The 15802-nt window shown below is 37.9% G+C and overlaps 2 protein-coding genes across 9 annotated transcripts in view; both read right to left on the bottom strand.

Moving 5' to 3' along the window:
* kank2 (KN motif and ankyrin repeat domains 2) overlaps nucleotides 1-7071 on the bottom strand; it is a 30918-nt gene extending 23847 nt beyond the window's left edge. For 2 of the 3 annotated variants that reach the window (XM_067420927.1, XM_067420906.1), the window contains exon 1: nucleotides 7003-7071. The gene's annotated coding sequence lies outside the window, so the exon portion shown is untranslated. The remainder of the gene's footprint in view (nucleotides 1-7002) is intronic. The other variant, XM_067420921.1, reaches the window with a different exon arrangement.
* Nucleotides 7072-7994: 923 nt separating this feature from the next.
* The window catches only part of LOC137044641 (dedicator of cytokinesis protein 7-like), a 58087-nt gene continuing 50279 nt past the window's right edge, over nucleotides 7995-15802 (bottom strand). For all 6 annotated transcript variants that reach the window (XM_067420836.1, XM_067420844.1, XM_067420852.1 and 3 more), the window contains 12 exons: nucleotides 15695-15795; nucleotides 15431-15623; nucleotides 14500-14643; nucleotides 14204-14335; nucleotides 13296-13310; nucleotides 12678-12803; nucleotides 12300-12389; nucleotides 11950-12186; nucleotides 11726-11869; nucleotides 11528-11634; nucleotides 10332-10511; nucleotides 7995-9294 (listed from right to left, as the gene is read on the bottom strand). In XM_067420836.1, coding sequence (XP_067276937.1) covers nucleotides 9252-9294; nucleotides 10332-10511; nucleotides 11528-11634; nucleotides 11726-11869; nucleotides 11950-12186; nucleotides 12300-12389; nucleotides 12678-12803; nucleotides 13296-13310; nucleotides 14204-14335; nucleotides 14500-14643; nucleotides 15431-15623; nucleotides 15695-15795 — 1512 coding nt within the window. In that variant the 3' untranslated portion in view covers nucleotides 7995-9251. The remainder of the gene's footprint in view (nucleotides 9295-10331; nucleotides 10512-11527; nucleotides 11635-11725; nucleotides 11870-11949; nucleotides 12187-12299; nucleotides 12390-12677; nucleotides 12804-13295; nucleotides 13311-14203; nucleotides 14336-14499; nucleotides 14644-15430; nucleotides 15624-15694; nucleotides 15796-15802) is intronic.

The raw sequence follows: 15802 nt of genomic DNA, 5'->3' as shown, positions 1-15802 counted from the left end.
CACAGTCTGCTCTGGTCCAGAGATAAGATAGCACAGAAATCGAATAGAAACGGTTAGATATTAAGTGGAAACTGCCGCATTACTGGCAGAGCAATGATAGAAACTAAATGCTATTGGTTATTTTAGAAAAGGGGAGGAGCTGTCCCGCTCTGTCTTCCTATTTCAGTGCAAATTACATTAACACATTAAATAATGATGCCTAATTTATGATGTTTGAAAATATGGCAATGAAAAAAGCGGGTAGCAAAGAAACATTTTGATATGAAATTTATTTGAAATATTACACAAACCTATGGAGTCCATGCAGCTATCAGGAAAGAAACATTGTTAATTTTCAGTTCAACTTTTCATTGTAATTGTTAGATGAAAACATACAATTGATTTTGTAAAGTGATTTACAAAGATTGGCAAGTCTCTTATGCTCATCAAGGCTGCATTTATTTGATTCATAATAAAGTAAAAACAATAATATAAAAAAAAGATTACATCAAATATTACAACAATATAAAATATCTGTCTTCTATTTATAATATTTTCATTAATATTATTATAATTATTATTAATGTAGAAAACAGTTGTGCTGCAAGTGAACAGGATTTTCTTATCAATATTAAGTTCAAAAGAACAGCATTTATTTGAGATTATAAATGTCTTTATGTTCACGTTTTATTTTTTTAATATTTTTTTTATTGCTGAGTAAAAGTTTTCAATTTCTAAAAAAAATTATCTTAATGACCACAAACTTTTGAATGCTAGAGTGATTAGCAAAGATAAAAAAAACTTTTATTTTTCATTTATTTATTAGTGGCCTCAGACTGTATATACAGTAGACCACACTGTAGTATACTTTAAAGTCCTTCTTAATAAAACTGCAAAGAGTGATTCATGTTAAATAGGCTAATCATGCACAATAGCTAACTTTGACGTGATGCCCAAAAGACTGACATCTGAAAAACTACAAGAGTATGACTAAGGCCAACAATAAAAATGTCCACTTCCAACCCACACATAAAGCCACACAATGTCAAGCACGTACTCAACAAAAGTTCACAACCTTTAGATATATGAGGATGATAATGTGCACTAAATACTTGAGGGTAGTTATAAGGGTAATGGTTCATTGAGAACCGTTGTGTACAAACAGCACATGAGTTCAGGTTCAGAAAGAGTTACAGGAAAGGGAGCTGCAGTTCCCCAAAGACCCAGAAACTAGTCGGTCACTTCCTCCCAGCCGAGGAGAAGGGGAGCCTTAAAAATTAGAGAGGGAGAGAAACCAGAAAAGAATAAAATAGTAACAGAGTAAAAAACAGCTAATTTATCAGGAAGGAGAGCAGAAAGACACCGATGGAGTAGGTCCAGGACGGACACCAGGAGAGGGTGATATTTAAATGGAAATGTCTAGAGCAAAAATACTTTAGCGGCAAAGGCAGCTTTCAGACTAAGAAACCCAGCGTGAGTCATTTCAAATACCATTGGCTTTACGTTTTGTGCTATTTGATGACCATATGTTGCAAAAAAGCACAGCAGGACAAGATGAGGCTTAAGGAAAACTTATCTAAGTCTCAGGACTATGGGGTGAAAAATGAACTGAGTCTCAAGTCGGTCCCAATTGCGATTGTATGCAGTGCATTCCTCTGACCACTCAAGAAAACACACGAGACAAAGAGGGAACTGTGCCATGTCTTTGATCTATGGAAGTTCAACAACTCTTATGGCCTGTTCACAAGAATGATAACTATAAATGAAAACTTTAATGATAATTATATAAGCGTCCACATCAACGGATGATAACAGTATGTTTATTTTAAGTGTGTGCTGTAGTTTTGTCTACACATACGGCACAATAAGACCAGGGTCAGAAATGTACTTTTCAATTAAGGGGCCATACAGTGGCAGGAACAAGTGTGATTCCCTTGCAAAATTGGAGGGATCATAGAAAATGCATGTTCTTTATATACATGTAAACATCTTTTACCCTATCTTTTAGACAAAAGACCACAATCTTTATTTGCCACTTTTTTGCCCCCCAAAAAGAAAAGAAAATCTTCTGAATTTGTCAATTGTACTTGATTTGTTTTCTGGGAAACATGTAATTATCTTCTGTTGCTTCCGAAAGTACAGTACTAAATGAAAATTGTCCTCTGTGTGAAAAGACAGATCTCCAAATTACTGCTGGAGAGGGTTCAAATATGCAAAAGATGCTGGAAAACTGAAGAATTTTCAAGACCTGGAGGTTTTTCTGAAGAACATTAGACAGTTTAACTCCTCAGGACAAACAAGGGACTCAAAAACAAGCATCACAAAACAAACAAAAACAGCCGTGGATCATCCAGTAATGGGAATCAAGGCTTCATAAACTTTTAAACAAGGTAATTTTTTTTAATAAATTCTGCTATTTTTTATCTTGTGGGTTATGTCTTAACATCTTTCATTTAAAATATCTTATTTAGGGCAGTGCTAAATAAAACAAAATTCATTTTGTATGAGCCCTCTTATTTTCTTAAAATTATTCCCATTTTCTGCAAGGTTTTCTTCTAACTGCATTTGTCTCCTGGTATTGATTTCCATTGGTGTTTTGTACCCTTGTATGGGCAATTTGTATGAATTATTTTCATTGATTTAATTGGTTACATTTAATTATTTTCAATAAAAAGACACCGCATGTAATTATAGAAATTGCCCTTATTAAAGGTAAAAAAACGCCTGACTCTCACTGAACAAACTCTGATTGGCTATTGCATTCATACCCTCAGCAGAAACGCTGAAAACTAACACATAAAAAGAAATCTGATGCAGCATGAGCAGACCTAATTGTAATGCCGCAATCAACACATTCATTTTCACATTAATTGAGACAGTCGTACAAGGGGCAATTTTTGGCATTTTTGTTCATTTTGTTGGAATTTTGTCCCTTTTAATTGCTGACCCAGTGTAAGCTGATCTGTAAGAAATACTTCTCCACTGGTGGTCGAAGGCTGTTATTGTGTGAACCAAACTGATGTCCGATCATGGAAGAATAACATGCAGAACTGACTCAGTTTATCTCATTTTGTGGACCTTTTGGGGACGTCTTTGCTGGGTTGGGTGTTATGTAATGGACCTGCTATCTATGTATATATGGGCGGCTGCAATGTTCCAACCAGGACCTTATGAAGAGTTATGAGCAATGCTGGAAAGCGTCTGCATGCCCTAAACATACAGGGCTGTTTTTTACATTAGGGAGTGGTATATGGAGAAAACTACGGCATCTACAGAAACACCAGAGCCCGAAGCCAAAGCTCAAGGTCCAGGGAGGGGCCTCTCCCCGCTCACGTCACCGCTGGGGCAGGAGCAGAACAAACACACGCCGCAACACCATTGGTCATTGCCCTGACCTCCGACAGGAAACGGCCTGCGGGGTGGAGCTGGGCAACAGGAATCACCACAGACATCCAAATTTATCCCTCCAAATGAGAATTAACGGCAAAATCCTGCGAGAACCAGGATTACGGGCTATGAAAGGAACGGAGAAACTGGGGAGAAGGTAAATTATTAAAAGCAGAAAGAAAACAACAAAAGAGACACTTTGTAAGTGTAGTGTCATGCAGCAGCAATAAGGTCACAAGTATGTAAGGGGTGCCTATTCATCACTGTTGTCGGGACAGCTGTGGTGGGGAGACTTAAGGGGTTAGTCAGACTCTGCTCGCTAATGTAAACAAAGAGTAAGGGGAGGCAGATTTCATGGGGAACATTCACAGCCTCTGCCATTTCCAGGATCAAGCCCTCTCGTGTGGAAACCAAAACTTTTCCAGAGTGCAACTGTGGAATACATCCTGACAGAGCTGACTATAACACAACTATGAAACGACGAGTGTGCTTGGAAAGTGAAGTTTGTGCAGGACTTTTCTAGGTTAGAAGAGCAGGACCGTCAGCAGCACACACCCCAGAACACATGTCCCACACATGCAGCAGACAAACACTGAGACACACCTTCGCTCTCGGGACTCAAATCTGTTCTAAAATTTCCATCCTGCCCTTGAGATTAATGTCTTCTCTGGATTAGAACGGTTCTTCACTTTCTGGTGGGCAAAATATACGGCACATACATTACACAAAGGAGCAAGTCCCTTCCAAAACTATACTTGTGCAATCAGCCACATTAGAACTAAATGTTCTAAACTGATTATGTCTTAAAGTCTGCATAAAATGAGAGCTGCGATTGTCTTTTCTTCCCTATTGTGACGTATGAAATGGCTTCTTGAATAAGAAAAAAAGTACATCATTAGGGAACTGACTGGATGGTTGTGGTTTGCTATTGCTATGATGGCATGTGAGTGACAGGTTGTCCAGCCCTCACGCCAGTAAACACATCAGAGAAGAGATGACACTGAAGGAGGGGAAATTATTTTTGAAAATTGCGAGGGCAAATTAATTAAAAAAAAAAGCTGCTGAGCATAGAACAATAATTTATAATAAAAGCTGCATCATTCAGAAAAAAAATCGATTTGATAGTGACTTTAAGGTAAATGTAACCAAAACTAGTGTGTTTTCACATGGCAATGTATTACTTCACAGCTTCATATACTATAATTTCTGCGCAAAAGTTGCAAATTGTAAAATAGAGTTTAATGTCACAATGTAACAGAAATAGTGACAGATAATTTCTCACATATTGTGACACTTGTCTCAGTGAAATGGATTGTTGAAAAATAAAAAAACTTGGAACTATCCAGTGGTTGTTGATCAGATGGAGGCAAAGACAAAAGCTTGCACCTGATTTTAAGAAAAGAGCGGAGTTTATGAGGACAAAATGATTGGAGATGCCCAGCATGTTACCAGTCTTTTCACTGGAAGGTCCAATAGACCTTTATATAAAATACAGAAAAATATATGATGATTTGTGCTTTCCTATGCCAACAAGCACGTTTAATTTCATAATTTTAGATTTATAAAAAATTCTGAGAGCCATGACACAACTATGGTTTGTGCCACAATGTTCGCATTGTTCATATTTTTTTAGTATTAGTCTGAATGAGATATAGGCCTGTGTGATAGATAGTTTTATTCTAATTTTAGAATTTTATTTACAATAAAAAAAGTAAAAATATAAGGCTCACGTTTTGGTTGATGGTGCCTGTGTGCATGCTTGATTATTGTGGCCACTGACAATTAACGTCACATTTAAAATGACAGACAGATTTACACAGCTATCAAGCAGAATAAGGCTTGCTTGAGGGTAAGTTAAAGTGGACATGACAAGCCATAACATTGCTGAGGATCATTTTTAGAGGCAAAAGGCTGCACATACTGGCAGAGATCCATATAGAAATAATGGAGTTACGCTTCAAAGTATTAGACGCATTTCCCAAAACCCCTTAGGACAGAAGAGACACAAATTACAAGACAATTGCCATAGACATAGAGTGAGCTTTAAATGCTATACAATGATTGTGGAGAGCAAAGGCTGGTGTCTTAGCAAATCTGAGCACAGTTAGAGACATTGAGCTACTTGGGAAACTCTAGAGGAGATTTGTGTGAGATTAGTGTAGTCTTTACCTCAGAAAGAAAAAAAGACTTTCAATACTGTCAAAGAGAAACCATCGAGCTCCCATTTGTGATTTGTCTTTCCTATGGGAAGGGAATGTCGTTGAGTGATGTATGAGAAACAGCGACAGTTAGGCTACTAAAGGAAATTAAAAGAGCTCGAGATTCACGTAGTCCTGTGGCTTAATTTCATTAGTCTCGCAAACATCATTTAGACGCCCAGCGTGTGGTCCACCGTACAAATGGGGTTTATAACCACGCATTCCTGCGCGAGGAATTCCACGACTTGACCCATCGCGCCAAACGCGGCGCGCGCGTCTCAAGAGCTCCGGAGACTGCGCACTACGATAAGACTACACGAGCGCGTGCGGCGATCACTTCAAAACGCAAACGAGGTGTTAGATACGACTGCATGGCGAGAAAGAATGAAAGTAACAAAGTCGCGTGGCGTGACTGAAACAATATTAACTTTTTACCCAAGTTTCAAACATATAGTTTCAATTTACCCAAGGGCCAAAGAATTAACTCCGTGAACTACAACTAAAACACAAGTTTTCGTATTAATTTCAACTAAAACTTAAACTGAGTTGAAAATGTGTCATTCCCTTCTTTTTTCACACGTTTCCCATTCCAAGAGGTGTTTCACAATCAATAACATGCTAATTTACATCAGACTTGCACATTAAAACGCACGTGTAAAACCCAACGGTTCCTGGCCAACCAAATCAAGGCCCATGATTTCAAAGCCAAAGTGATGAACATCTGGAAGTCATGAAAAACTCCAGCAGTCCCACCCTCTCCCCAGAGTCACAGCAGTCACGGGGCTTTTATTTAATGGAGAATTTACCCCAAACCGCCATCAGCACTCATTTAACCATAATATACGTCGAGCCCGTTTAAATGATATAGTTAAAAGAGCAATAGTCAGATATAACGCATAAAAGGTGTTTTTATGTCGACTAATAAAATGAGCGCGCGACAAAATAACTCTTTAAAAACCCAAATGCTTTCTTAAACACTTCAATCAGTTTATCATATTCATAATGAATGTAATATAATTCTTCTGCGCATGTAGCCTATCTGAACTCTTCGGACCACACTATTTAAAGGCATTGTGCGCGCTTCCTAAAGATGCCGTTTAATTTCCATATGCATGTAATAACTGAAATCAACCAATAAAACGAGCATTTTTTTTAAATGAATGCACCATTAACCTCTGTAAGAATAATTCATATAATAGCAAGGGTAACAATAAGTCCGTTTTTAAAAGATGAATGTGAATCCCCATCAGGGTACCGTTACTTTGAAACTCAAAGTAAAATCGGGCTGAACAAAGACCGAAGCATCACAACCATGAAAGCAAATGGAAAACGACAATGCGCATGTATACTGTATTATTGCATGCTTTTATTATAATATTTTTTTTAAATAAAAAAGCACAAGGTTGACCAGACATAGCATGTGTGTATTGTCACCTACCCCCTTTCCAGTCCCCTCACTCGATAAGGCCAGCAGTCTCACTGACAGAGACAAAAACACCGCAGCCAAGCCATGAAGCGAACCCCTCCCTCTGCTCTTAAAGAGCCAACGCACGCATCCACTCGCCATTTAATCCCGTTAACTTCCTCAAATATTTGCTCTTTTTATTTTTCACTTTAAAAATCCTTGCAATATAGAGCCAATCGGTTCTAGAAACAACATTATTGCTCATAATTGTTAATTGCAACATGCACCTGGAAACACATAAAAAATAATTCAACAGTGTTGGATTCATTTGATGCCGTTATACGGAATCGCAGCATTGCAATTTGTAATTTGATAACTCTGATATTATGGGGACATGACGTCATAATGGCCTCACGTCACAAGAGCGATATATGGCAATGACGAGCGCATATTCGTCGTCCATATGGTCTGTAAAGTAACATTAAGGTAATATTAATTTGTTATTAGGTCGCAGATGGACAAGCACGGGTTTTCCTTTGTCTCGTTACATGTCAATAACACGCTGAACATATGGAGGTCGTTTTGAGCAGCAGACAGTCAAGCTGTGACGAGATTAGAGCTGCATGTGAAGAGAAAAGAGAATCATTTACAATATATTTACTATATATAACAAAAAGTGAAAATTATATGATTTATAATATAATACACATTTTTTATTTATAGTTAATGTGTTTAAATGTGTTAGTGTGTAAAAACGACTATAAAATAGGAGAAATGTATTTTAATATAAAAGTAAAAATAAAAAATAATACAGTATTTAGAACAGCAGTTTGTACAGTATAGTGTCGAGAAAGACAGTAGGTCATACAAACATTAAAATGTTACTTAAATATTATTTAGAATATATTTACTTTATAGGTTATAAATATATTGAAAATTATATTATTTATAATATAATACACATTTATTATTTATATTTAATGTGTCTATCGGTGTTATTTTGTCTAAAAAAACTACTATAAAAATTAGGAGAAATTTCTTTTAATATAAAAAGTTAAATTGGAAAAGAAAGAAGCAAACAAATAAATAAAAGAAACATTTTGTAATTAAAAATACAGTATTTAGACCAGCAGTTTGCACAGTATAGTGTCGAGACAGCAGAGGTCATACAAAAATTAAAATAGTGCAAGACAGATATTACAGCAGTCCAACAATGTAAGAAAGGTGAAAGTATTGCTAGTTCAGGTTCAATATCTACATTTCATTCGGCATCGTCACAAAATGGTAACAACCTAAATCATTCTCCTTTTTTTTTTCCAGTTTACATACTTGTGCATAACATTGAGAGCATACATTACATTAATGTGCATTTACAATAACATGAACGTTAAAACGTCTTCGTGTCTGAAAGTAGGATTTGGTGTAGCAGTGGCAGTCAAAATTCATAGCAGTCAGTGCATAACGATTAGTGTGCTCTTTTGCTCGTGCGGTGTGGAACTTTTTCCACAGTAAATGACTATATTAATGCCTTATGCTTCCGTCCTCTTCTTCAGTTACCTAAGGGGACACGCATCAAGGGATCTCCACTATACATTCAACAGTCTTGAAACAAATCCAGCTTTTCTTTGCTTATCAACATCAGTGCTTGAGCCAACATCCGAATTAGTTTTAAAAACAGTTTGCGCAAAGGATGTGATAGATTAAACGAGTCTCCTCTGAGTGAGCTAGTCTCTGGCCGTGGCCTGTCAGTCGTTCGTCTTGGAAAAGACATGAAGCTTTCACAAATGCTTTAATCCACTGAATGCAAGCAGATAAATCAGACAGCACTACAAGGTTTTATGAGGCAACACGTTCACGCACACACTCACAAATGTCTGGAAGTACTGTGGCTCGTATAGTCGCCCTCTTTCTCACACTCACACAAGCGCACGAGACAAGAAAGACAGCACGAACAAACAAAAGGAGGAAGTGCAGAGGAGCATCTGAATGCCGTGTGCTGGTTAGAACCTAAAATTACCTCTGTAGTTGAGCAAGAAGCTCATTTTTTCTACTGATGACTACTTAGAGCAGTTCTGCTGCTGTGCCCATGAAGATCATAATGACTCTGTTTACAGCAGATAACCTCAGAGTAAACAGACTGAAGAGAGAGGGGCTGGCTCAGGAGGGCTTGTGCCTGAGAGAGGAATGTGCAGTGTGTTAGTGTGCGGTTGGGGGGTGGTTAAATGATGGAGCGGCGGATCACGTCTGGCTTTACATCCACCCGCGCTCAGCTCCACCACACCTCAGCACTCCACCCGCCGAAAACTGGACCGACTGAGGGAATTCCTGCAAAGATGAGCAAGAGCAGATCCATGATTTGAACCAGTCCTCGGGTGACTCATGCTGGTCATGGCTCTGATAGTCAGTGAATATTCACAACAGGAAATGTAAATATTTAGGATATAAACACTGATGTGTACGGTAGCGTTGAACATTGCGCTTCAAATAACAATTGTATCGACTACATTGTTACACCATTAGGTGACGACAAGTGACTATTAAAAAAGGCATTTGTCATTGAATCATTCTTTCAAGAAATTTGTTCAAAAACATTGATTCATCCAGTAATGAAACATGTAAAGTATTTAATAAAAAAATTGGATTAATTAAACATTTCAAATAGACTGCAGCAATTAACAATTTGTCAGAACTTCTAGTAAATGACGTTATTTTGTTTAGTTGTGTTCAGAATAGTGATCTCTGTTTAAAAAAATATATATTGTGCAGTTACCATATCAACTTCAAATTTGAAGAACAATAATTATATAAAAAAATATTTAGTACAGTTTTTTTAATTTACAGTAAATTTAAACTTTCACAAGGTTTCATACTTTCATCTATTGAATTGCTTTCACTTAATCCGAGTGTCTTCATTAAAACAAGACCAAACTTAGGCAATTGTTGATTTAAGTTTGGATAGTGCATTTTTATGTCTATTCCCAAAAGGAGGGGCATTTAAGGGGTTATATAATAATGTAACAATTACATTTAACAACAAATGTGAATATTTATTATAGATGTTATTCATATTTATGTAACGCAGTCATCTTTATATTACTACACAGTTGGTGAACATGCTGTTCAAGGCTAAGACAGTCTCATAATGTACACATTAAATGGTTAGTGATTGGCTGCTACGCAATTTGCATGAGTCAGGATGCAGATATATAATTAGTCTGTTGGGTTTAGTTTACAAGCAACCAGGCAGTGATAATCTGCTCTTTTATTGTGCTGTCACCAATTTAAGATAAAACCGCAAAATGTTACAAATGAGTGTACAGGCTTGAAGGGTTTTTGGGCAAATGAGGAGTATGTGGCGTCACCTCTGTGTTGGTGTCGGTGTGGTCGGCAGAGGCAGTGGTCTATACAGTTGAGGAATTTTCCGGTTGATAAGGGGAAACAGAGCTTCTCTCAGTTTAGTGTAGTTCCGCTCCATCTCTCGATGGTATTCCTTCTGATCTGGACCGATCAGAGACTTGTTCTTCCTCAGAGCATCCTCACACCTGAGTCAAGAATACTGCATGTTAGTAGGTAAAACACAAAACAGCACCCTCATGAGACCCAGACGTGTCAACCCAAGAATCAGGCTGTCAACGAACTAAAATTCAGAAAATGTAATTTTAGAAACTATTTCAAACACTGAATCACTTTGTCCAGTATTTGTTCAGAGCCTGAACATATATATAGATACCATGGTGATTTGTGGTTTAGGTAATTGTGAGCTTTAGCATGATGGAAATAGACTGTGGCCATCTAGGACCATAAACATCCAAACCAAGGTCATATTCTGTAGGACTAGGAGTGTGAAACTTTGGGTTGACAGCAAATAAATATTGGATGTTTTATTTTACTTGATTCAAAAGCAAATTTTCTAAATTCAGAAATATTGCATTTGATTTGATACACTGAAAAGAGGTTTCCCTTTAGCAACATCTTCAAATGTCAAAAAAAAGAAGAAGAAAAACACCCCTGCCTTAGGACTTTATAGAGTGCCGGTCTCTTACAAGTCCATAAAAGTGCATCCATCAATTATAAAAGTAATCTAGCCTAGAAATCTAGACGCACCCTAGCGGCAGCAAATCTAATCTGCCCGCGAGTGTCATCTAGCAACTCTTAATTCCCCTCAGAGCTGTAATCGCCAAACTCTTGCCGGGCCAATCACATCGTGTATATAGAGTCGGTGGGCGGGGCCATAATGACGACGGCCAAGTTACGTTTGCGTGCTTCTAGTAAACACAGAAGCTGGCGAACGGCGGCCTTTCGAATCAGCTTTGACCATGACTCTGGAAGACTTTAAGGAGTTAAGCTTTTCTCTGAGAAAAGAACGGCACTGAAGTCATTCTTAAGAAGGGAAAAAGGGAAAATGTAACTATATTGTATTTGTCTGAAAGATGATGACTTGGATGACTTGAGAGTAAATCATGGGGTTATTTTCATGAATCATTACCTAAACGCTTCCAATTCTGCTAAAAAGTGAGCATGCTTGCGTGCAGGAAAGTGTGCATAAAAGTCAGTCCACCTTTTAGTGAAGTCTTTGAAGCAGAGGCGCAGTTTATTGTGATGACGGAAGAGTTTGGGGTCCTCAGGAATTTCAGACAGGAAGACCTGAGCCACCTCCAGTGGACCCTGAAGAGACAACATTTACAGGTTGTTCACATCCACAAACAAGCTTACATAATGGAAAGAAAAGAAAAAAACGATTCAGTATAATGGTTACCTGATTAACAGTGGTGCCAACACTGCCTTGAAGCACCATCTGGAGCATCTTTGGGTCTGCAGGGTCCTGATGGGTGGCGAAGGCCAGTTCCTGCGTTTTCTTCTGCATATCCTCAATCGCCACCTCCATTGGCATCAGAATGATCTGTAGCAAAGGAGGAAATGCAGTTAGACGAGTCAGTCTTGTAGCAATTTACAAATCTTTAAAACAAAACCATCCCACACCTCCTCTTTGTGGATGACATTGATGCGGGTCTTGATGTAGGGGAAGGCGTGGGAGGTAGTGAGAATGGTCTTGCGTTTGTACTGCTCATGCAGGTCGCCGTGGGCCCGACCGTCCAGAGTGAACGGTGTACAGTACATGAACGTGCGCAGGTTATAGTTCTTGTCAAAGTATGTGATGCGCTCCTTCAGCTCGTAAGTGTCAAAGAAGGGCTCCACATATGTGATCTGAAGGTATGCCTGAGAAACAAACACACAGGACTGTTCAACATGGAGACCATATGTACAAAACTGCAGTTATAGCAGTCTTATATGAAAAGGCCTTCAGTCCTGCAATAATGTTCATTTCTAACCTTATTGGGGTCCAGTTTGGTCTTGTCAACAGGGCTAGAATCCTTGATGATAGCCACCACGTCATCACCAAATCGTTCAGAGTAAAATTCCTATGAAGGAAATCAGCATAAACCTTACAAATAATCATATTATTATTACCATTGTTTGAGATGCACAAAACAACTAAGAAAACCAATTGGTTGACCACAGTTGTATTATAAAAAGGGGCAGTTCTTTACCTCCACGTTGTGGATTAAAACAATTTAATAAATAGCTAGCCATGGATTATCCCTTACTTTAATTACCACTAATATATTAGTAAACATAAACCATTATTATTGTATTATTATTATTTTCTACAAAAAACATATTATAATTTCTCTAGACCAGAAACAAACCTCCAGTCTATGCGAGATCTCGGCCAGCTTGGTGATAGAAGGCTCTTTATAGACAAACTCCTGCTCATCCAGATCTCCAAAGCGGCATCCATAGAAGCCCACGCGGAAGTAGGTGCCAAACATCCTCTATGGCCTGAACATTGAGGACAGGAACAATGGAGAGACACATAAAAAGAGAGAGAGAGAGAGAGAGAGAGAGAGAGAGAGAAGAGCATTGTTTGTCATATAAAAGCCTAAATAACATCACTTTATTCTGCTTTGGACACATCATGCCTAAGGACACAACACTGATGGCATAAGGTCTGGATCTGAATGCGTACACCCGTGCCCTAGGACAACACTGGCTTGTGCCATTCTTGTGAAATGGCCTTATGTAAGTGTGTCAGAGATGGTGAACCTCAGAGTGAGATGGAATGGCTTGAATTTTATGTTGGGTAACAAAGTTCATGTTCACTCACCAGGAAAGCATCCAGACCGCACAGGCGGAGACGGATGGAGAAATAAAAAAGAGATAAAGACCAGAGACAGTTAGTTTCTGAGGAGGAGAGAATTCCTTCTAACATAAACTGCAACATATGGTACTGATAAATACAGGAGCACAAGTGTGATCAGCCTTACCTCCCATCCTGAACTCTGTGTGCGGACACAGCAGGAGACACATCATCACCGACAAGACAGAGAAGACATCAATCAAACCACATACACACACACACAACATTACAATAACAGAGAGCTTTGCACCAAAAGTCTGCAATCAGTGTTTGTGGTCCAGATCCCTTACCAAAGACTGGTTCCAACTGGAGCACATAACTTTTAAAGCTGTCAATTACAATTCTTAGTTTGATTTGATACATAACTATTCAGTTAATCAAATTAAAATATAAACATACCTGCATAACACACTGTAAAATGACCACAAAACTACTAGTTTAAAGTTCATATAATAAATCATTGTACTAAAATAAGATGTATAAAATAATAAATCTCACATTTCAGCCTAATAAATGATTGCATGCTTAATATAATTAGTCAGACAAAAACAGCAGACGCTGATTCATGCAAATTCAATTTGACAGTAGGTAGCGCTTATGGAAAAGTAGAAATGCAGGGGTTACCATGGTCCCGCGCGCAAGGATAATAACTAACATCACGAAGGAATATTTTGTCAAAAGTGAAGTTTGCAGGTATGATGAAGATTCAAATTAAAAAGCATGATTGCATACATAACACTGGAATACAGAATTTTCCCACCATCTGAGCAATTCAATTTTCTAATAAAATTTACTTGATCACATAATTTCGTAAAAAAAAAAAACTATTATTACCAATTCATTTATTGCTTACTACTGTAGTTTGAATACTGGATGAAACAGCACACAATTTAACTACAAAAGGACTTTATTTATAAGTCCTATTTAAGAATGTACAATGAATATTACCAAAATAGCCATTTAACATTTCGACTCCCAAAACCGTCTAAGATTGTTTGGAAGTTGTTGTAGACATGACTTCCTGTGTCAACAAACCTGATTGTATACTTTGTTGAAGGCGTCCTGCAGTTTGCCATGGACGGAAGCAAGCTTCTTAAAGTCTCTGTTGGCCTCGTGAATGGGACAGAGGATCTTATAAACCTCATTTATGGCCTCGTACATGGCAGCCTAGAAGAGAGACAGAAACTAGTCAGCATTCACTTGTGCTAACAGTTAATAATCCCACAAAAATGTGTGGCGCTGACTTAAATACAAGTCTAAATCTCTTTGATTGCGCTGGATGCTCTCGATTTCCACAACTGATGGGGGAGTGATATGACGCGAGCTCTCACCATGTTGAAGGAGGCAGCTGCTTGCTCCAGAAGTCCCACGAGCCCAGACTCACTGAAGTACTTCCCTGAACAGATGCCCTCCTCTTCTGGGGACAGGATATCATCAGACACTGCAGACTCCTCCAGCACATTTGACGAAATACTCTGGGAAATGCAATTATTGAATGCAATTACTCTGGGAAATGTGTCAAAGAGACTAAAAAGCTATTTTGATCGATTTTGTCTTAAATTTATTCCTCTCAATATATACAATATTTGATTGAATATTAATTTATAAAACATTATTATAACAAAATATAAATTTGCATCTCACATAATATAATGTTTGCAAATAAATATGGTGTTATTAGTATAAATACTGCTGTGAGATTATAACAGTAATTATACATTTTCATTTAAGTAAAATGGTATTAATCTTACTTTTTTTATTTGTGTATAAACATAAAACATTTTACTGTATTTTTTTCATGACTCAGTTCTTAATGAATACTGAAAAAAGTGCTGTACCAAATTACACATTTTAGAGCAAACCTAAACTATAAAAATGTATATTTGCTACAGAAATGTTGTGACCACGGGAATATACCGGTAGACAAGATAAAACCACTGAGCCCAGATCAGTGTTATCGTCATATTTTAGTTAAAAGTTATGTGCTTTTGTCATTTTTATATTTCTATATAGCGTATTTTTTTATTTATTTCAGTTATAGTAAATTTATTATTAACTTAATTTCGGTTAGTTGGAAAGGCAACATTTGAAATGTAAAGCTCAAAAACTTTCAATAGTTTTAGTTAAAAATAGTTTTAGTTTACAAGAACAACACTGGCCCAGATTAAATATATTTGAGATAATTTAAAACAAATTCCTGTAAGCATCTGTTTATATACAAGCCTAATACTAATACTACATACACAAACAAAGAGCATTTACCTGGAAGGACACACAGCCGATGGGGAGGTAGCGGCAATCTTCAAGCATGTTGAGGTATTCGGCCACCAGGGCGGCGCTATGCACCAGGCAGTGTGCTGCCTCTGCGTGGTTCCCTCTCTCCGAGTGCTTCCCTGCCATGTTCTGCAGCCAGGTGAGTCTCAGATCTGGAGAGTTCTGATAGCCCTTAGCAATCCTACGCAAAGAGAAGAGCCACTTTCACAAACAGCACAGGAGTCACATTAGACGTAAAGAGAAAGCACTGACCTGTACATGAGGTCTAAGAGCATCTCTGGGTCCTGCTGGTGCTCCTTCATCTTTACAGTGTCAGTGAGAATCATGTGGAGGTTGAAGACGAGATCCTGTACCTACAGA

This window comes from Pseudorasbora parva, chromosome 2, assembly GCF_024679245.1.
Source record: "Pseudorasbora parva isolate DD20220531a chromosome 2, ASM2467924v1, whole genome shotgun sequence".
NCBI lineage: Eukaryota > Metazoa > Chordata > Actinopteri > Cypriniformes > Gobionidae > Pseudorasbora > Pseudorasbora parva.
Note: the sequence above shows the minus strand (reverse complement) of the source record. Positions and strands in the feature narration are given on the sequence as shown.